Raw genomic sequence first — 21,767 nt, 5'->3', positions numbered from 1 at the left:
AGGTTTGTGTATCAGAAGTCATTTTCCCTTCCCACTGATAATGACAGGATGCACCAGATTCATCTTGTGACCATTGGACTAAACCAGCTGACTGTATATAGAACTTATAACAAGTCCCCCCTCAAGCAGCTACAACAGTAAGACACTGCTTACACACTGAGACAACAGTGTTAGTATATGTTTCAGTCACAGGGGGGGGTTTATGAGTATCTTGCTCTTTTACTGGAGTATTTTTATACTGTGATATTGGTACTACTACTTAAGTAAAAGATTTAAGTGCTTCTTCAATTACTATATTTATTTCTTTGCCAGCTCTCACAATGTATTAATGTACAAACTCTCCTTAATGATAAGGTTTATTGTACCATTGTGTACTGTTAACAAATATTAAAGATTGTTATGTTAAGCATGACTATCAATTTAGAATGAATAGTAGCAAGCCCTGAATTAGTGTAGGATGTATGAAAGTATGTGAATTAACACTAATCTGAAAGTCATTGTCTTGTGGACACCTCTGGGTTGTTGCTCGCCATATTCAGTAGTTAGAAGTTAAAATAACTTAAACACTAGTTTGAATGAAAATACGACATTTGGTATTCAGCTTGTGATAAATGAAGTTCAGCGTCAAATCGTAACATTTCTACGAACAAAAGTCAGCTATTTATTGCAAAGTAACTGATAAACACATTAAGATTAATGATCATTCCTGTATCCCACACTGATTTCATCATACTTGGATTACACCCCAAATAAAGGGCTAACCAAGGTGTAATGTGGAGGAGCATCAGCCAACGAATAGGATTGAAAACTGTAGATATGCCGCCCTCTAGTGCAGACGAATGGTTACAGCATCACAAAAGAACAACACAAACAGCATCAGTTACATCCATCATGGCACTGAAATATCAATCAAAATACATTTATTTGCTGTTGTACAAACATTTTTTATATCTTAAGCTGTTTTTTTGGTCATTTGGTGATAGAGAAACTGAATTACATCCATTGAGAAACAACACACGTGAACAACTAAGAACATTGTGAATATTTTTATTGGCAACTTGTATAATACAGGAGACAACAGCCAAAATATGAAGGGTCTGGCTGAACTTGTTATAAATAAGACACAGTACAAGAAGGAGGGATTCTAACACGTATTGGTTGTGAACCCTGAAGATGAAGCCAAATCTACCAACGTCTTCATCATAAATCGATTGGCCTTGACCAGTTCAACCAAAGAGGGCTTTTTTAGAGGCCCAGAGGGATAGATCAGACCATTCAGTCATGGTTAAGAGAAAAATTACAGAAAATTAGAAAAAGGAAATGTGATTTTGAGGAGATATTTTTATTTTTCTGCTCTCGGATAATCATCTCATGACCCCTGAGATTTATTTTTGACCCCTTGCGTGTATTCTGAACCACTGTGAGGCCACTAAAGTTTGCTTTGCCCTAGAATGACAAAGGTTTCAGTTGGTGGTAGGCTTATGCATGTAAAGTCTGTCTACACAGACTTCCCACATTTAAATTAATATTGTTTTAGCATTTTATTTAAATTTATTGTAATTGTGTATTTTAAGATCTATGAAAAATGTTTTGGTGTAAAGTTAATAAAAGTTAACCCAGCTTTAGAAGCAGTCACAGTCATTGTCATGTATGTGTAATAAGAGCCTTTGATTTTAGGGCAAATGTCAATTTGAGACAAAACCATAAAGTAAGACAGTTAATAAAAAAATATAGATAATTGTTTTTCTGTTTGTTTTTTAAGAAAGAGAAAAAGAACTGCAGAGGCAGCTTAGCCACATGTTACAGAACAAAAAAAACAAGGTTATCATCTGATAAATCCCTGTTTCATGAACAGTCCCTGCAAACCATCCAGAAGACTGGATGCTCACTCAGGGACATGACTTACTGCGACATGTAATGGACGGAGCCAGCGTTCACATTATTTACACCTGTGCCTTTTCCTGCTTTGACAAGTCAAAATGTCCGTAGTGGAAAGGGTCTGTTTAGAAAAGTACTGACTGATGTAGCAAACTGTTACTACTGAGCTTAACAAAGAGTTTTAAAAGAGACTTAATAGAGTCGCATGGCTCCATTTAAGAAACATTTTTCAACTATGAAATGAGGGAAGGTACAACTGCATGTAAGCTGACTATCATATAAGTTTGGTTTCACTTCAACTGCTGCTGCCTTTCACCTACACATACGCCCATAAAATCTGTGATGACAGAGCAATACCCACATGTTTTATCCACAGATATGATTAAATATGAAGACATCCACGCATCTGAAACTGCTCCAACACAGTGTGAGGGATATAAGGACACAGTGGAATCTCCAGACCTTTGGATGTAGTCTCGATCTCTGCCATAGTCATGGGAGAGTAAAAAAATGAGGTAAGTTAAAAGATTAATCTTTAAAGCTACAGAGTCTGTGTGATGTCAGTTTAAGGAGCAAAGGTGGCACTTCATCTGATTCCTGGTTTGACATCTGATGCTTTCAGACTTCTCTTCCAAACTGGAGGGATCTGCATCACAAACAGAAGAAATTACATTTGTGACCTGAGCTTTAGCCACTCATTTGACAATAAATAAAATGATGACCCATGAATGTATCTATCAGGACTTTGGGGTGAGGAGGAGCCTCAGAACATGCACGTGCAGAGATGACATATTCTACATATTGTGGCTGTGTAAGTGTCCATTACCAGTGAGGGCTCTAGATGTCGTCCCAGAAATGACAGCAGTCGTCGCCATATCAGCCCGCTGCCCAAGAACATGAAGCCCGTTACCAGCCAGAAAACACGAGGGTCCTGGTAATAAACACCAAAAGTAAAACACAAAAATATATAAAGGTATAAACACAGAAAAACTGTGTGTACAGTGAACATGAATGAGAAATACATGAAAAACACACTAAAATATAAACTAAATTTTAAATCTAATAAATCATTTTATTATCTGAATCTTACCATTTGTCTTTAAGTTGCTCATTTTTATCAAATTGACCGTGCAAACATCAGAAAAAAGTAAAGCAAGCAAGAATACCCTAATATTTGTGGGTTGTAAACAGCAAACACAACAGTCAAACACCACACGCAATGTAATTCTTTGCCAGAGAGGTTTCTCACCTCTTCAAAGCACGACGTCAAATTCATTCCGAAGGCCACTCCTATCAGACCGAACAAGGTGAGGGAGAAGGAACCCATGGTCAGCTGCAGGTTCAGACGCATCATCACGTTACGATGGCTGCAATAAAACAGACAGACAACTCGTTCTGTATGAGGAGAATAAAAATATGGTTCTTAATCATGTCTGAGAGTCAGAGCGAAAAGAGAACAGCAATTACACCCATTGTGAGTTTCAATGTTATCAAAGCAGTTTCACACAAAATGCTGTAAATGATAAGTCTTATAAAAACACACTATGAACAGTAAACATATTCTGCATACCACAGAATAATAAGGCAGTTAAAGGTACCTCTACTTCCAGCTCTTATAATCACTGGGTTGTGAGTTATTCAAGATTATACATACACATACTGTAGGTAATGGTATAGGTAGTGTACACCCAGTGTGTGTGTGTGTGTGTGTGTGTGTGTGTGTGTGTGTGTGTGTGTTCAGTGTACCTGTCTAGATTGATAAAGATGACACTCTCAGAGTCGTCTATCAGCCCTTTCAGTTCTCTGGCCTTGTTCCCCAGCTCCTCAGCCTGAATGGAGCAGTTCACATTCACTCACAATCAACGCACACTCTCACTCACTGTACATGACCCATCTCCCCCCCAGGCAACAATATTTATTTCAGATTTTGATTAGATGACATTAATATTGTATTGTTTTTCAAATCAAAACAAACAGAATAGGAGATACAACTTTTGAAGACAAAAAAATGTGTCATTTTGTCCACAAGTCTTAAAGAGACCATTATGAAAATCTCCTTGTAGCTTTGAATCTGCTTCAGTTGAGTCACTGCATTGTAGTTAGTTCACAATTTCAGACAAATTAAATTAATCCATTGAGGAGCATACACTAGTCAATTTGAATATCTAAAATTAGAATTAATAATAATAAAAAAACTGCCAGAGTTGCTATGTGGGATGGTGATACCTGCATGTAGTAATTCTCCAGTAACAGTTCCATCTCCTCAGCATGGTCAATGCCCAAACTGCTCTCCTCACTAGAAAGGCAGACAAAGAGTCATATCAATAAATCCCTTCACATTTGGCCACGTGGCCTAATGGATGAGGCATTTGACTTTGGATTGAAATCTCTGCACAACCCAGATAACTTATAAAACATTAAATATTTCCTTATTTTGTATATCAATATCAATGCTTAATGGTCATTCCATATTTCATCAACAAAGTGAAGGATTATCACTTGCATTCTTTGCAGTTGTTGTTGAAGTTGGAAACAAACAAATCCAAAAGTATTTCAGTCAAATCTGTTGTTTTTGATTAATTAGCAAATATTATTTGTGCACATAGATTAGCACAACTTGAAACCAAATTGATCTCTAATCCCAAACAATCATTTTCTGGGATTTTCAAACTCCTACCTAACTTTTACCTGCCACCAAACAGTGGTTTCTGTAATACAAAACCCTGACATAATCTAACCCTACCAATGAGGACAAAACAGTACAGACAAAAAGCAAAATCCTATTCAAGGCTTAAACAGACTTTGACAAGAAACCTGCTCATACTATTTGTGTAAGTATATGTGAGTGCATGTGTAACATACAAAACTCTGGGGTCGGTCCACTTGGTCAGACAGAGTTCTTCAATAATCTCGTCCTCATCCAAAATCTTCAGCAAGGATTCCTTAAAAACCTTTATGTCTGTTTCCAACTCTGATAAACTGTCAGGGAAACAAGAGAGACAAGACGATATGTGAATGTTAAGGTCTAAAACTACCAGTGTGCATGTTGGCGGATGAGAAGCAGTGACAGAAAACTGCAATCCCCTGCTCCACCTAGTCTAGCCTCGTTCATAGGAGTATTTACAAGCTATGTCAAGTTGTATGGCTGTGTGCGTTACCTCTTGCTGTTCTGCAGAAGTATGTGTAGTTTACTTCTGTCAGCAGAAAGGATTTTAGGATCCACTAAGGATTCCAACACATCCAATATTACTGGCTCGACCTCATTCAGCCGGGTTTGTAGCGTGTTAACCTATTGACACAGATACATAAACAAACGCATGTACAAGCCTTCACCTCACGTATGTCCTCTGTTTACAAAGAGGTTTCATCTTGGTTAGAAAATGCTTGGATACCCTGAAATCAGTCTCACCTTGTGCTGCAGTATGGCCTCCAGTGCTCTGAACTCAAAGGGCAGAGAGTGTGTCTGTGAGGCCAGCTGAGGAGCGAGCTCCAGTACCAACCAGCGTTCCAATCCCAGACCACGGAAATCCAACACCAAGAGGGACTCTGGCGTTACGATGGCTTTCAGAGACTATGGGAAGACAGGCGGGATGTTAGCAGCTATGTTAGAAAGTACTGAAACATGTACTCATAAAGATCATAAAGGTGAATCAGTTTAAAGTTACATGAATTTCGTCGGTAAAGCAGCTTTCAGACATGCACGGAAGTCAGAACATTTCCCTGAAATCCAGAAGGGGTGTATGTGAGAATGTAAATGTCAGAGTGTGTTGCTCCAGACATTTTCCAGAACTATTCCTGCCAGCCTAATCGTAAATTGTCTGGAAATGTCAGTGTGATCCCTTGTGAGAAAACAGCAGGACAAGTTTAGGCAAATTCACAGTGAGAAAGTGGACGTGCTGATGATGGACGTTAAACTGGAAAAATACAATTATCTCAGGATGAAAAAGGTGCCACACACGTAGAGGACACAGATGAACATGTCAACTGAAGGGGATGGTGGCAGCTACATTAGAAAGTACTGACTCCAAGTCTGGGAATCCTAAAAGTAACTCAGTTTAATTTACCTTTTAGGCTTTTTACTATCAGGATTATCTACAGGACATTTCACATGTTGATGTGAACGAGTGTGTGCAACTATGTCGGTGCGTGAAGATCTGTGTTTGGGAGACTACAAGCTCAATAGTTGACTCTGATCTGTCAATATTTGCAGCGAATGACCTGGTAATTGAGAAACAGTTGTTGTGTAACCAAGCACCCAGATGTGATCTGAGGGGGTCTCAAGCAGAATTCACACAGGACCGATATACGACCGAAGCTCGTCGGCCCAGGACGCAGCTACAGCACAGACAGCTTTCACTACTTCAGGTAACACATCAGCACTGCTCTTTATTGATGTTTTAGATTTATTTAGCACATAATCAATCACAGCACCAGACAAACTACAACTTATATGAATATTACTGCAGATTACTTGATGCACACTTCTTTACTTTGTTTTTCTTATGGTCAAGTAAGACTTAGTTAGTTAGTAAGAAAATTAGTTGTTTTGTTTTGTTTTATCTTTAAAGTTTAGACAGAAATACAGTTCCTAATGCTGGTGCATGGTGTATTTACATCTTCAAACCTGACACTGTTTTAAAACTGTAAGTAAATACAAACAGGCCCGACTCCAGTCCTACTTCTTTGCTGTTGAGCAGGCAGTGTATTTTGTGTAATAATAATAATAATAATAATAATTAATTTTTAAATTTCAGTTTTAAAAGTGACCCAGAAGATTGGACTATTAAAACATACAGAAAAAAAGATAAATAGAAAATAATTTAACATATGAGAACTTTGCCTATTTATATTTTACTGGTTGTTCTTTTGCTTATATAATTTCTTATATTGAAACTGATGCTTGATGACTAAATTTCTACTTTCAATAACATCCTTCTAATGTTTAATTGCAGGATGGCTGTGAAGCTGCTCTGTCTCTGCCTGCTGCTGGCTCTGCTGTGTCCCAGCTGGGCCAGAAAACAAACATGTCTCACATCTGCTTCCAGCTGCGACGAGTGCATCCAGTCTGGTCCGGAATGTGCGTGGTGCACTGCCCCTGATCCTGACATTCGGTGTCATAGCATGAAGGGGCTGCGGAGAGCAGGCTGCCCTAAAAGTCATATATACAACCCTCAGGGCTTGGTGCAGGTGGTCAAGAATGAGAGCAGGTAAGTTTTTAAGATCCTCTGTGAAACCACACGGGGAAAAACAAAAACATGTATCAAATTATGCTGATATAAGTGTTGCTATATTATAGTTTCATAATTTGTTCAAGGCCACAATTACTTCTTAGTTATTCATCATGCTGCTTGTGACTCCTGAACCTCTGCAGCACAGAACCAGCAGATACCAAGACCCTGTTCCTCCAGCCCCAGGAGTTCTCCGTCCGTTTGAGGCCGGGTGTGAGCCAGACTTTCCCTCTAACTATCACCATGCCGACAGAGCAGTCTGTCCCAGAGCTGACGACAGACACCACCAATGTGCCAGCGGGAGTCAACATCACACTCAGTAGAGTCATGACTGGACACCCCTTGTTTGTACAGGTCACCAAAATGTAGACTGATGTATTGCACAGGACATTAGGAGCCAAAGTCTCATGTTAAAAACAGATTTTGCTATAATAACAAATGCTTTGTTCTCTAGGTGACTGTGGAGGCTGCCCAGTGTCCCAGTAAGAGTGATGACTCAAACCAGAACCAGACTGGGCCCTGGTTTGTCCACATCACACCCAGAGGCTTTTCATTGAGTGTGAAGTTAGAAATATCTCTGGATTGTGAGTACAACCGCAGAACCCGACTATAGTTTATATATATGGTGAAAAAGATGAGTATTAGAAAAGCCCTGAAATGAAGACAATGAGATAAACTCAGTCCTAATGAAATAGCTCATTCAATAAGTACAATTAATATGAAGTTAACTGTGTCAGAAGAAGGAACAAACAGCACTCATCTATAATACTATGAATACATACATTCATTCATTCATTCAGGTCAGTGTGACTGCTCGAGAAGCCGCGAGGAAAGCAGCGTTGCCTGCAGTGGCCACGGAGCTCTGATGTGTGGCCAGTGTGAGTGCTACGATTCTTACACCGGACAAAACTGCCAGAGGGACAAAGATTCATCTTTTTCGCAAAATGTAGACTTCTGTCGCTCACGCCCAAAGGCCCCTGTGTGCAGCGGCAGGGGGGAGTGTGTGGACGGCTTCTGTGAGTGCGAGGCGCGAGCTAACCCCCAACAAAGATACAGCGGACGATTCTGCGAGTGCAGCAACTTTGACTGTCCTTACGCCAACGCCAAGTATGATGTGTGAAAAGCAGTTATCTAATCCTGTCTACTCTACTTAATTACAAATACAGATATATATTTAAAAGACTACGATTCATGTCCAACAGAATATGCGGAGGCCATGGGATGTGCGAATGTGGACGCTGCTTGTGTGAGGACGACTGGACCGATGAAGACTGCAGCTGCTCCATGGAAACTGCCTCCTGTATGGCAACAAACCAGCAGCTGTGCAGCGGTAGAGGGATGTGTCTGTGCGGCAAATGTAAATGTGAGCCACCATTCACTGGCCCGACCTGTGAGAGCTGCCCTTACTGTCAGAACACATGTCAGCAGCACATGGAGTGTGTGGAGTGTCGGGTGTTTGGGACGGGAAGGAAGAAGGACAGGTGAGAATACAGGGGGTTACGAGAAAATGTGATTAACTCCAACTAAAAACTATCTGTTGCTTCCTCTGAAGATAACATACTGACCTTTTTCTGATTTGAGACATGACACTCTTTCTTTTATTCCACTTCCGCACTATAGATTACTGTTAATTAAGAAGGCCCCCAATTATTTTATTCTATAATTTGAATGCAAAAATACCTATTTATGATCTTGTTTATAATTCCTGAATTGCTTGTGCTCTCTCACTCGGCATCAGGTGTGACCAACAATGTGGCTCCCTCAGTGTGACCGTGGTGGAGACCAGAGATGATATGCCTCAACCTGAAGAAAACATTTCATTCTGTAAAATGATAAGCCGCCATGACTCTTGTTACTTCTACTACACCTTCTCACACACACCCTCTGGTGGACAGTCAATTGTGGCGCGGGCTAAGGATTGTCCCCATGGACTGTCGAAGTGATCGGAGGGGAGTGTGTGAGACGAAATGTATCCCAATTTGTCAAAATGATTTTTTCGGTCTCAGTTGTAATATCAGCTACATGCATTGAATTTTAGTTGCTGACATTATTAAATCTGTTACTTTGTTCTATTAACAATCTTATTCTTTGTAATTATTGAGAAATAGTCTAATAAAATAATTTATAACCTTGAAAACAATGTTATGAAACTAGAACGTCATAAATCTTTCTGCTTTGCAAATGTTTCCAGTTGTCATTACTTAACTGCACCATAACATCCACGTGGTGGCATCATGTCTCATTTAGAGACGGGCTGAATGTCTCGGGTTTAAAATTTAGCTGTTTTAAGTCCTGCATAAGCAGGAAAAGAGTTTTTGGTTTATTTATTTTTGGCCTCAACTTTTGGTCAGAGAATGTTTCCTCAATTTGGTTGACGACAGAAATGTCTCATGATTCATTGAGTGTGCTTATAAGACAGGAAGAGAGCATACCGCCATTCGTAAGATGATGCAGTTGTTTCTGGCAGTGAGGCTGGTACTGTGCTGAAAGCGAAGGTCTCTGGCCTGAAGACTTAGCTCCTGGCAAAGCTCGGTTTTCTTCTTCTCTGTAGGAGAAAAAAATAATTACTTCAGTAAGAAAAGCAGCAGCAAAGACTAATAATCTAGACACAATTCTATGCCATGTATTTCTGACTTCATATGGTGTAGGAATCTACACCAAATCCAGAATGTTCATTTTAGCAAATCTTGTACAATAATGACAAAGAACAACTCGTTCTGCAACATAACAGAGTGAGGGAGCAAAGTCAAACCACGAGGGTCACAGCACAGGTCACAGCAGAAGTAACAGAGCAGTGGTGAGCAACAGTATTGTGTCCAACTGTGCTTGACTAGCTTGAAAATGTGAAATTCTGAGATATTTTGATACCTACACTTTGGTGCCAAGTGGTGACATTACCAGATACGAGATAGACAATTATCAATTTATGAGAAAACCTTGATTTTAAACAAATCAGGGAAGTCAGTCAATTGTTAATAGGAATTATTTTCACTTACCAAATGATGTCACATTTCCTTCCTGGTCAAATTTCATCTGTGAAATAATTAAAATATAAAAACAATTTTACTACATCGAGGGATCACAGTTTTTCAAACAGCCAGTTTTAACATATTTCAATACATAAGTGTACAACAGTAGATTGGTCTGATATTGTTTGGGAATCAAGATTAGTTCCAATCTGCATCTGTTTTCACATTAGCACCTTTCCATTAAAAATGTCTTAGATCTAACAGTGGTATGTTCAGCAACCACTGAAATTATTCTGGCCAACTGCTCTCAGTGAATTTCTTACCACTACGAAAGCTGGAAGCACGCTGGAAATCGGGGCATCTGTCACTCTGCAGCGGACAAGGGACACTGTGAAAAAAAAGACAAAACTACATGTGAAGCAAAATATTTCAACCATGAAGCTACACAATTGTAGAGATACACTATAGAGATGTAGGCACTGGAAAATTATAATTTGTTTGTGCTTGACTGCAGCCATAATGATAGTTATAATATGAATATACTGAGCTCTGTTATTTCACTGGATTGACATTCATGAACTCATTTTAACACTTAAATCCTAATGATGTTGAACAGCTAACTGGTTACGATTGGGGGGAGTTTCAAGGATACTCGATCAAAAAGAAACCTCTCCATGTTCTGTTTCAGGACCTTTTTGAAGGTGTCAAAATCATTTGGGAAAAAAAGCATTTACAGTAGAGGAGCTACAAAAGATGGCAAATGAATTTCTATGTTGAAAAACAACCCCTGCAGATGTGTATTGAACCTGCAAAGTAGATTCATCATCACTCAACCAAGCATCTTTGCATTTCGATATACACTACCGTTCAAAAGTTTGGGGTCACCCAGACAATTTCGTGTTTTCCATGAAAACTCACACTTTTATTTATCAAATGAGTTGCAAAATGAATAGAAAATATAGTCAAGACATTGACAAGGTTAGAAATAATGATTTTTATTTGAAATATTAATTTTGTTCTTCAAACTTTGCTTTCGTCAAAGAATGCTCCATTTGCAGCAATTACAGCATTGCAGACCTTTGGCATTCTAGCTGTTAATTTGTTGAGGTAATCTGTAGAAATTTCACCCCACGCTTCCTGAAGTGTGTTCCTGAATGTATTTCTGATTAATTTAATGTTATCTTCATTGAAAAAAACAGTGCTTTTCTTTGAAAAATAAGGAAATTTCTAAGTGACCCCAAACTTTTGAACGGTAGTGTACATCTATCAGGGTTCATCTTTAATACAGTGTCAGTTACACAGATGCCATTATTATCGACAATGATGACAATTAATGACAGGAAGACATTAGGTCTGGGCTATCGTGTAATTGATTCTTCATGGTTTTAATATCCCTCTACAGTGGAAAGATGAAACCTATATAGACTTACTCTCATCTACAGGTACACTAGAGCCCGAGCGATACTGTATTTTAGAGATCAATGCTGATATTGATATTTTAGACTTTAATACATTACATACAGAAACATGATCTACAACCTACTGGCAGTTCTGTCCTGCAGAGTCTTTTTACTTAACCTTAGAAACACACTGCAAATATATCTGTGATTGACTAATATCAGTCTATGATTAAATGACCTAGGTTAATGTTGCCATGTATTAAAACAAACTGGACAGTGAAAGATGTGCATATGTCTCATACCAGCTGCAACAGTGAGATCACCTGTTGTCAGTATGTCTTTAACTAACCCATCCCTCATGCTCACCAGGCCACGATGCTCCTTCCTGCAGCAGCTTCTCCTTTCTCCCCACCCCGGACTGACATGTTCTGTGTTGATGCCTCGATCCAGCATCACTGTAGCTCCTGCTGCTGTGCACGGACACGTCCCTGTTTCCTGCTGGCACCGTGTACTTCGGTGGGCAGAGGCCTCGAGTGACGCCACGTCTCGAGGAGGAAAAAGCACTGAGACAAGTGAAGGGTCGCTTTGGATAAAAGTTCCCACTGAAGGGGAGATACACCCTGGTGCAGCTCGTGCAGCCAGCCAGCAGCAGCCTGTGCAGCCTGGTCTCCACACCACCACCACCCCACACAGCCTTCACACAGGCGGACATGGCGGCTGGTGTTCCCCTCAGGAGGCTCAGACGTGGACTCAGGTTGAATGTGTAAAATCCTTGAGCCGTGTCATTGGTGGTCTCTTCCTCCAGCTGTGTGTGTGGTGACAGTCCGGATCCACAGGCACGAGGAGGATGAAAGGTGTCCACACATTAACATGACAGATGCAGTTGGTGTAAACACTGGTTCAACTCCAGTGACACCAGTCACACGCTCCTGCCTGAGCCACTTCCTAACTTTCCTCACGGTGTTTTCAGCAGCTCCTTCGTGTTATGCTAGCTCCGTTAGCTTGGACAACTGGTGTTTTTTGTTAATTATCCGTTTAAAATCCACCATGACAGTGAACGAGGACACAACGGACACACGTCTGTTGCCTGTCGATGACAACAGACTGAGCTGAATCAGCACGTGAAGCTGTGGTTTGGTCCCAAAACGCAGCTCGCCGGTGTTAGCATGATGGAGAGGACACTAGCAAGAGCAGCGTGCCTGACCACAATGCACCGCGGTGACAGGGACCAACGGGGAAAGATCGTCTGTGTCGAAGTGAATCACTCGAACTGAAAAAAAAAAAACCCCGGCCCTTCACTACAACATAATGAGAGTTCACAAAAATATTTAGCATTTTATCTCCATGATCATTTTGGAGAAATTAAACAGCTTTTATTTTTAGTCAATAAACAGGCCAGTGTGTGGATGGATGGCATAGAAGGACGAGACCTTAACAATTATAGATAACCCCATCAGTTCCCACTATGAGCAGCATTTTGAGGACTGTGGAGAGAAAACACTCATTAACTGGAAGACACCTCTGACAGATCCAGACTCAATGTGGGCGGACATCTGCCTCGACCGGTTGGGGTGAGCAGAGAAAAATGGGGAGGAGAGGAGAGATGGGTGGAAAAGAGGAGAGAGATGGGGGGGATGGGGAGGAGAGAGAGAGAGCGAGAGAGAGAGAGCGAGAGAGAGAGAGAGAGAAATGTAGTCAAATAAATAAGAGTAGTGCTCAGTGCATGATGGGAGTTCCCTCTGCAGTCTAGACCTATAGCAGCATAACTAAGGGTGGCATGTACACGTGTTGCCATGAGTACCTATGTTACGCTGACCCTCAATAAAGTAGTTCCTCTACCAGGACCATAGTCTGGATATAAAACGCTCAGGACCTTTCTACGGCAGCCATTCACGCAGACTGTGATACCACGTGTAGTTCGTTCACGGTATCGCGAGACTATCTGCTCAGACGTGTCTGGGCTGAGCCGGCGGAGTTTAGTCAGCATCAGCATCCTCTGCCGGACCCAGATCACCGGAAGGATGCTGCAGCGAGGAGGAAGCGTGGGGGATTGTGTCACTTTGACCATCTGATCCGATTTTGAACCATTCAAACCCGACATTTTAAAAAACAGATCTAGTAGATTTTTTCCTTGTTGAAACCCTGCGTCGGCATCGCCGTCATGTTTCCGTCGTGTTGCTCCAAACCCGCGGCGGACGGCGACGGTAAGAAGAGCAGCTCCGTGGCCAAGCTGCTGCTCGGTGTGTTTGTGGTGTACTCGCTGCACACAGCCTGGCTGCTGTACGGCTTCCTCAACACCAGACCCTGCGACGAAGGCAGAGGAGAGACCTGCATCACCTCCTACCTGACAGCCAGACCCAGACTCCAGGTCAGCACAGGCCTCTGATCCCAGCAAGCATGCAGATCAATCAGGCATCAATAATAAAACAAGCCTTTCATTTCTGTGACATCCAGGTCAAGACCACTGCAACGTGTACAGGGCTGGGCAATAAAACAATATCAATGACTAGTGCAATATCATTTTCATCCATAGAAATATAACAAAGGACCAGTATGTATCAATATATTGATTATGCATTGTGTCATCACAGTGATACTTTGTCAAAATCAGATTTGTAAACGGTTTTGCTGTTTATCAAGTGTTTGTCGTTCTCTGCTCATAAAACCGAGTTTAAAATGTTCATTTCAATCTCATATCATTTGTATGTAAGTGATATAGTTGTCTACATTGTGTGCTCCATTCTATGAGGAGCCTATGACACTATTTAACTGTCATATATTGTTTTTGGTATATATTGTAAAATTTATACTGAAATTTAAAAAAGTAGAGTTTGAAACCACAACCTGTTTCAACTTGTAAGCATAAAATAAACAATGATGTGTCTTTTATCATGATAAATATCAATATTGACTGATATGAACATTTTTATTGAAATTCTTGCATTCATTTAGCACAGTCCCTCTGTAAAGGCCTTATTATTTAGTTAAAAAGGAGTTTTTTATGATATGCAGTGTTTAATTTCAGCCAATGAATTAACCATCCACCGGTTACATTTTCTGTTGTTCACCATCAACTCACTGCTTCTCCTCTTTTATCCAGCTGAGTGTGTTTACCTGCCTCATGCCAGACAACAGCCAACTCAACCTCGCTGTGAAAATAGACCCATTTGACCCACATTCTACATTTGAAAGGTGAGTTTGAAAAGTTAATAATACAACCATGTATCCCCAACTTGTTAAACAACACACACTGTTCGGTTATCCATGCAAATTACTCACGTCAATAACAGTTGCAACACAGAAGACAGAAAGTTTTGTTTTATGTGTAAAATTGAAAGGAGCAGTTACAAGACTGTAAACCTCTTGCCAGTGGTGGGATGCAACAAAGTACCTTTACTTCATTAATGTACCTAAGTACACTTTTCATGTATCTCTACTTAGATTTATTTCTGGATGCTTTACACTGTTATTCCTCTACATATATCAGCAAATATCTGTACCACTATAGGGCACTGCCGAGATTCAGCCATAATGATTAAGCAGACTGTTGCATTAGGAAATGGGTTACACTCTGCAAGTACTTTTACTTGATTACAGTTTTGTGTATTTATTTGTACTTTTACTTCAGTAGTACTTCCTCCACAACTGCATCTTGCATAGACTCAGAGCCAGAAGAGGTAAAACTGTTCAAACCAAAAACATAGAAACATGCAAATTAAAAAAAAAACATTTGTAAAAGCTCAACATTAGTATATTATGAATGTTTATCCCTTTTTTATCTTTTTTCCTCCTTAATTCCTCCCCCCTCTCTCTCTCTCTTTCTCTCTCTCTTCATAGGCAGGTGAATGTCTCTCTGCCAGAGCAGACTCGGGCTAATGGCACTCTGTATGCAGTGGTCTATGTTCACAAAGCCAGTGTTTCACCTCTGGAGGACAGCAGAGAAGTCCACTACGCGGCTCAGCTCACCACCCACATCACAGCCACACACACAGAGGGGCCGAGAGACCCGCACAAGGTAAAATGCAACTCAGCTTCCTCTCTCAAAGTGTTATCATATGTCAGCTGCCATGTGAAGTACACGTTCATTTTCCTGGCCCCATCAGAGGTCCAGCCCCAAAGCAGAGAATCCTGTGTCCCATTGGAGACCTCACCTGTCAGTCACCATGATGTCAGAGGACTTCACCTTCAACAAGGCGGGGCTTCCCAGTGATGTGCGGCGATACATGAGAGTGTAAGTGTCCACAGGAAGCTTTGGAGGTCAACGCCAGGTGATCAGGCAAAGTTCTGCTGATCACTGCTTTAGTACTGCTGCTCACCATGAGAGTCTATCGCTGGGGTCATCGGTTTAAGAAGCTCTTCTATAAGCCGTTTGCAAGAGAATTAAGTAGATTGCTGCTCATTTATCAGTATTTGAGAATGAGACAATACAAAAAACATTATAAACTGAATGATAACAAGAGAAGTATGAGAGAGTCCAATCTTCTCAATTTGAATGTGCTGTGGCAAACTAGAGAAATAAGCATTTATTTTATCTGTACACCCTGTTGCATATACTCTTCATACACCAATAACATGCATCAATCTGTAGACAGTTGTCGCAACTGTCCATGAACTGTGAAGAAAGAGCATTGTATGCATTTTAATTTATTATATACATATATATATATATTATATTTTATACGGCCATAAGGAGGTAAAATGATCTAATAATCAACAAGAAAAAGATTACAACAAAGTAAGAATATTTTAAAATTTGTATTTACTTGTGTAACACTTTATGAACACTTGTACCCAAAGTTAGCAACAACCAGCATATATCATTTTGTTTTTCACAAATTACATACTTCAGAAAATACTGTGCAGCATCACCAGATGATTGCAGCTCTGTAGGAGTACACATGCTTAATATAACTTTTTTCCCTGACTCCCATCGTAGGTCTCAGGACAGACATCACATGATCTACCTTCCTCTGCTGCTGGTTAATGAACTCAGCGTCAGAGTCAGAGACCTCATGGTTGGACGCTTTTATCCACATGACGCTCAGTCAAATCTTTTCCATTAAATACTGTGTTAGTTAGTTTAACGTGATCATACATGTGTATATCCGTCCTTCAACAGGAGATCAACAGCGGCACTGTTCACCTCCCTCTGACTGTGTCCTACGAGGGAATCTCTCTCAGGGGATTCAGGTTTTGGGTTCATCTGCAGGATGTGGTTTATTCCCTTCGACAGTTTGGTGAGTTAATAACTCAACAGATATTTTGTTATATGATGATCAAGTGAAAGTTGATTCATAAAAATACTGATTGGGTTCAGGGTTATTTGGTATTTTTCATTGTAAAAGAAACTTGTTATGTTTGAGGAATGACTTTCGCAGAATATTTTGAAAATGATACATTTTTAAATATAGGCCTGTGGATGTTCATAATCTTCTTTGTGTTTATTAAGGCTTCACTGAGGAAAACATTGATGAAATTAAAGAAACTCTGATGGGATCCAACCTCTACCTGTTAGTGCTGACTGCGCTCATCACAGCTCTGCAAGTAAGATTATATTACACCTAGTAAAACACCACACCACACATATTGGAATCCACCTGAAACAAAGTCTCATGTATTATTTCATAGTTCACAGTTTTGTGCGTGTCATGAGGGAACGTGGCAACTGAAGCATTGTAAAATCAAAAGCATGTTGTTTTACTGTGTTTGTGTTCTTCTTCAGCTCATCTGTGAATTCCTGGCTCTTAAAAATGACATCAGCTCCTGGAGAAAAAAGAAGAACATGGTGGGAATGTCCAGAAAGTCAGGTGAGAACATTTTCACATTATTCAAGCTTGACCTTTTAAATAAGTTTGCATCCTTTAAGGCTTCATTGAGTCAATGTAGGAGGGATTACCAGCAGTAACAAGCATCATTACAGTTTTGGTGGTAATGATCTAAAACAGTAAAGTCGTTTTCGACCTAAATCACCTGGTCCCTGAAGTCCAAAGCAACTTCTTCAAGGAACTAAAAGTTTCCTGCAGACTAATGTTCATCTACGTTTCCACTTCGATCTAAAGACCAGGGGAGATAAGACAAATCAGCCTGCTGATGTGTTAGCAACCTACAGCTACATCAAGCAGTTCAACTCTGGTGCACCAGGTGGCGGTGTAAATGAGCGATGTTAATCGAGCAACACTAAAACAGAGAACATAGAGAGAACTTGAAATCATGCTGTTGTTGATCAGAAAAGAAACAAGGACCTAAGGAAACTAAATTAACTGGCTGAAATAAAACCCTTAATTTAAGACCCTGGTCCCTGCAAAGGTTCTTGGTTCCTGGGGAAAGTTCTCACATTGGTCTCTCCCCCCCTCTGTGTTTGCAGTTCTGTGGCGTAGTCTCAGTACTTTGCTGATTTTCCTCCATCTGCTGGAGGAGACCAGTCTGCTGGTGCTGCTCCCTGTCGGACTGGGGGCCTGTGTGGAGGTATTTAGGTTTTTATCTGTCACCTCCAACAAAACAAGTGTGATGTAAAGATCAAGACACTAAGAGTGTTTTCTCACCAGGTGTGGAAGGTATTTAAAGTGTTTAAGTTCCAGTTGCTGTGGAAAAGCTCCAACCTGCACGTGAGTATGTTGTCGTCACCGATTTGTGTTCAAACTTATTTAATAGTTCAAATGAAGTGGCAGAGCTGTTGTGGTTTAAACAACTTTAAAAGTCTCTTATAAAATAGCTTAGTCCAGCCTCCTGGCTCCAGCCCTGTTATTCTATTCATTTCTTTATTTCTAACACTTCCTCTTCTCTCACTGTGCAGTTAAATAAACTGGATGAAGAAGAGAGAAAGACACTGGAGTATGACACACAGGTATCAGTATGTTTCTGTCTCGTCTGTCAGAGCTCTGTTTCTATTTCGGCCTCCATCTTTGTTTAATTTGAATGTTTTATCTGGTTCTCTCTGCAGGCATCCAGATACTTGTCCTACTTGGTCTATCCTTTGTGTATCAGTGGAGCTATTTTCTCTCTGGCCTACTTACGCCAAAAGAAGTGAGCTGATCACCATTATTCTGCTTTGCCGTATAATTCAAATGCTGTCTTAGTGCAGTGCCAGCAAATATCCAGGTCCCGCGAAAACATTTCAGTACAAGCATCTCAGTTTTCATCCAGTCAGATTCAAATCAGACCTGTGAACTAAGATGTTTTTAGTGATTATTGTGTAGAATTACTACCAAATGTACTGTATATTGAAAGCTGGTAGATATACTATCTGTTTTACTGATTGTTAAACTAACATTAAATTGTATTGTATGTTGACAGTTATTATTCCTGGTTGATCAACAGCCTTGTGACCGGTGAGTCTTTTAAAACAGCCTCATCTATATGACTCAGTAATATATAGTAATATATATAATGATGACTTAATTGAATTAGTGTCAGCTGATACCTTTACTTTTATATTCACATCGCTTATCTCCTCACAGGAGTTTACGCCTTTGGCTTCCTGTCTATGGCCCCTCAGCTCTTCATTAACCACAAGGTCTGTTCTGCAAACCTCATCTGAGACACGAAAACCATAAGTGTATTCATTACCTATAATAACCTGACGATCGTGCTGAGTGACACTGAACTCTATCCTCTTTTTTTATGGCTCTGTCTTGTGTTTCCTGTTGTCTGGTTGTCAGTTGAAGTCTGTGAGTCACCTGCAGGGGACGGTGTTGATGTACAGAGTGAGTACAAACACTTTCTGGCTCCATGTGCACCCAGCACTTCTTACTTTACTTTAAAATAGTCCCAGTTTGCAAGTTATTTAATCTCCTGAGTTTTAGTTTCACTTGTTTCCTGCTGTCAGACAAAATATGCTTTTTAACCAGAATGGCCCCTAAGTAGAGTCCATTCCTCCAACAAGGCAAAATAGTCCCTTTAATTTCATTCAAGCTGCAAAATTCACACCAATATTGAATGGGTTCCTCTCTGACCCATGCTGCATAATTTAAACAAGTCCTGTGTAAATCCGTCTGTTAGTTTTTGTGTAATCCTGCTAACTAACAGATAAACACAGATGGAAACATCCCCTTGATGAAGGTAATTAGCTCTGTGACAAGTTTTACCCTCAAGAGAGACTTTGCTTCATAATGAGGATCATTATTCTCTTTCTCCTTCCTCCCTTCTCTTCACCAGGGAGTGAACACGCTGATCTCAGATCTGTGCTCCTGCGCCTCCTTTTTCTCCTCCTCCGGATCCTTCTCCTCCTCTCATCAACTCTCCTGCTTCAGAGATGAGCTGCTGTTCCTCCTCTACCTCTACCAGCGAAGGTATAACATGTAAACCATACTGTATATAAAGATGGACGACATTAGGGTTCCCCAAAAGTGAAGCCAAAGCGTCTCGATCGTCCCCCTGGTGGCTGCTACAGTATAGGTCATAAAGCCCATATTAGCAGATGAGACATGGGTCAAACTAAAAAGTCAAATAACATTTTAGGAAGCTCTTATGACACACAAGTGTTTATTTTCCCCATAAGTTTGGTTTTAATTAGTTTTTTGACACTATAAAAACAGAGTGAAACGCCGTGATTGACAGCTGAGACTGACTCGTGATTGGTGGAGCTTGTGTATTGGCGGGACCTCGCTACAGCAGCTCCATCCCCCGATAGCTACTGCGCAGACTGTGGCTCCAAATGCACAAGATGGCAACGTTCATTTCCAGCATATTTTGGCTTAATTTCTGGAAGTGGCCACTAGTCCGTCCATCTTTCAGTCTATGGTCTCTCACTACAATGAGTATTGTTTGCTTTTGTTATTGTGTTGCTAAGATAACTGCTCTCATCTCATGTTTCCACCAGGCTTTACGCCGCCAAGGCCAGAAGACGAGACTCCGGGAGCCACAGCAAGAAAGTAAAAACTCAGTGAGGAGGCGAGAAAAGAAATATTTCCTGAAGTGAATGTGGTGAAACTCATCTATGAAAAACAAAAAAAGGGAAGATGTGAAACAGAGACTAACCTTCGTCAGATCCGAGGCGTGGTGGTTCTGCTTCTGGATCCTTAACCGCTGTACACTCACAGTGCTGCTGCTTTCTGCTTGACATTCATGATTCCTCTGTTACTGATGCGGGGATCGACAGTGATTCATTCATCTATAGGTTCTCTCTGCTGCACATGCGATGCTTTATTCTGCTCTATATGCACATGTGGGTGTTTCCTGACACGTTGTGAAGGACGGAGCTTCCCACAGCACAGATAGTTTGATTCATCAGTTCCCATCTGCTTTAACTAGACTCGATTAGATTAGACTGAGTCCCGCTCTTTTGCATCACTGATTTTTATATGGCTGTCTCAAAAGCTTGAATCATGATTTTCTCCTTAACTTTAAGAGGCTCCAAAGAAAAAACAAAATTATTTGACATATTTTTTGTATCGATTTATATGCATTGAATATATTCTGTATGCTTGATCCAACGTTTAACTGAAGCTGGGATCGCTTTTAATAATGGCATAAAATGCCCAATAAAATGTGAAAGCATTTCATTTAAGCTACATGAAGCTATAATCTTGTATCACATCATTTTATGGATGCACCATTACATCAAATGTAAGTTATTCTGCACAACTACATCAGCTCAGAGCAGCATTTTTAGGTTCTTTGGAAACTTTGTTATCCTGAGTAAAATTCACAACTTTAAACACATCAGCAATGAGAAGCAATTATCTTTTGATTATCCATTTGGGGGAAATAAATCAAATTCTTGTGTTATATTTTTGGTAATTGACGACCCACATTAGGTTCCTCCACATCCTGAAGTTGTATTTACATCAAGGTGCATGGAAGTGCAGTCTGAGCTGATCAGCTGGTGAACACGTCACGGTGTTCCTACGACCAGATGTATAGATTTAATGTCTCTTTAAGTGTAAAATGCCAATACTTAAGTTTTTTTGTATTTTGTCATTCTTAATATTCACCACCATGTGTTACATACTGAGTTACTGTATTTGCTCTGTCATTGTACTGTAAAATGATTTAAAAAATACTGACTTTGCATCGTGATCATAGATAGATAATCTATAAAGAGAGACGACTGCTCCCGACAAGTTGCTGCACATGTCCCGATGGTTTGTGTTTCTAAAATCCTCACAAAGCAGTTTGACAATTTACAATGCAGTTGCTTAACTGAAGAAAAAGTGTGTTTCCTTTCACCCAGTAGCATCACAGGAAGCATTTATCTTGAGAAGACATAAACACAGCACTAAGATTGAACTATACAAATTGCAGCTGAGATCAAAAGGAAGGAAAGATGGTTGAGGTCGAAGGGAGGAAAAGCT

The 21,767-nt window shown here is 40.3% G+C and overlaps 3 protein-coding genes across 4 annotated transcripts; 2 read left to right on the top strand and 1 right to left on the bottom strand.

Moving 5' to 3' along the window:
• Nucleotides 1-1,031: 1,031 nt before the first annotated feature.
• On the bottom strand, nucleotides 1,032-12,692 carry mrs2 (magnesium transporter MRS2). Its single transcript, XM_035164233.2, has 12 exons — nucleotides 11,842-12,692; nucleotides 10,399-10,463; nucleotides 10,103-10,139; nucleotides 9,539-9,651; nucleotides 5,288-5,449; nucleotides 5,037-5,167; nucleotides 4,741-4,857; nucleotides 4,105-4,174; nucleotides 3,625-3,707; nucleotides 3,128-3,245; nucleotides 2,705-2,809; nucleotides 1,032-2,524 (listed from the first exon to the last, which is right to left on the bottom strand). Exons 1-12 carry the CDS (start codon nucleotides 12,185-12,187, stop codon nucleotides 2,465-2,467), a joined length of 1,407 nt encoding a protein of 468 aa, XP_035020124.2. The 5' UTR covers nucleotides 12,188-12,692; the 3' UTR covers nucleotides 1,032-2,464.
• LOC118114041 (integrin beta-1-A) lies at nucleotides 6,139-9,288 on the top strand. 2 transcript variants are annotated; one of them, XM_035164235.2, is made up of 7 exons: nucleotides 6,139-6,243; nucleotides 6,831-7,085; nucleotides 7,250-7,454; nucleotides 7,561-7,690; nucleotides 7,907-8,213; nucleotides 8,309-8,587; nucleotides 8,845-9,288. In XM_035164235.2, the coding sequence occupies exons 2-7, from the start codon at nucleotides 6,832-6,834 to the stop codon at nucleotides 9,047-9,049; spliced, it is 1,380 nt and encodes a 459-aa protein (XP_035020126.2). In that variant the 5' UTR covers nucleotides 6,139-6,243; nucleotide 6,831; the 3' UTR covers nucleotides 9,050-9,288. The 2 variants fall into 2 exon arrangements, with proteins under 2 accessions (XP_035020126.2, XP_035020125.2); XM_035164234.2 differs by having other exon boundaries at nucleotides 7,250-7,460.
• Nucleotides 12,693-13,394: 702 nt separating the features above from the next.
• LOC118113278 (cleft lip and palate transmembrane protein 1-like protein) lies at nucleotides 13,395-21,536 on the top strand. Its single transcript, XM_035162809.2, has 17 exons — nucleotides 13,395-13,843; nucleotides 14,576-14,667; nucleotides 15,313-15,490; nucleotides 15,579-15,706; nucleotides 16,412-16,490; nucleotides 16,595-16,712; nucleotides 16,925-17,019; nucleotides 17,198-17,282; nucleotides 17,840-17,940; nucleotides 18,021-18,080; nucleotides 18,269-18,319; nucleotides 18,416-18,498; nucleotides 18,769-18,803; nucleotides 18,933-18,988; nucleotides 19,134-19,178; nucleotides 19,630-19,763; nucleotides 20,294-21,536. The coding sequence occupies exons 1-17, from the start codon at nucleotides 13,637-13,639 to the stop codon at nucleotides 20,358-20,360; spliced, it is 1,614 nt and encodes a 537-aa protein (XP_035018700.1). The 5' UTR covers nucleotides 13,395-13,636; the 3' UTR covers nucleotides 20,361-21,536.
• Nucleotides 21,537-21,767: the final 231 nt, after the last annotated feature.

The sequence above is a fragment of the Hippoglossus stenolepis genome, chromosome 8, assembly GCF_022539355.2.
Source record: "Hippoglossus stenolepis isolate QCI-W04-F060 chromosome 8, HSTE1.2, whole genome shotgun sequence".
Lineage (NCBI taxonomy): Eukaryota > Metazoa > Chordata > Actinopteri > Pleuronectiformes > Pleuronectidae > Hippoglossus > Hippoglossus stenolepis.
Note: the sequence above shows the minus strand (reverse complement) of the source record. Positions and strands in the feature narration are given on the sequence as shown.

Coding starts and splice junctions, on each gene's coding strand:
- LOC118114041 (XM_035164234.2), top strand. CDS start 6,832: ATGGCTGTGAAGCTGCTCTGTCTCTGCCTGCTGCTGGCTCTGCTGTGT. Junction 7,461..7,560: donor GACACCCCTTGTTTGTACAG/GTCACCAAAATG, acceptor TTTGTTCTCTAG/GTGACTGTGGAGGCTGCCCA. Junction 8,588..8,844: donor ACGGGAAGGAAGAAGGACAG/GTGAGAATACAG, acceptor ACTCGGCATCAG/GTGTGACCAACAATGTGGCT.
- mrs2 (XM_035164233.2), bottom strand. CDS start 12,187: ATGTCCGCCTGTGTGAAGGCTGTGTGGGGTGGTGGTGGTGTGGAGACC. Junction 5,450..9,538: donor GCATCATCTTACGAATGGCG/GTATGCTCTCTT, acceptor GTCTTCCCATAG/TCTCTGAAAGCCATCGTAAC. Junction 5,168..5,287: donor AGGCCATACTGCAGCACAAG/GTGAGACTGATT, acceptor CTGTGTCAATAG/GTTAACACGCTACAAACCCG.
- LOC118113278 (XM_035162809.2), top strand. CDS start 13,637: ATGTTTCCGTCGTGTTGCTCCAAACCCGCGGCGGACGGCGACGGTAAG. Junction 15,707..16,411: donor GTGCGGCGATACATGAGAGT/GTAAGTGTCCAC, acceptor CTCCCATCGTAG/GTCTCAGGACAGACATCACA. Junction 16,491..16,594: donor TCAGAGTCAGAGACCTCATG/GTTGGACGCTTT, acceptor GTCCTTCAACAG/GAGATCAACAGCGGCACTGT.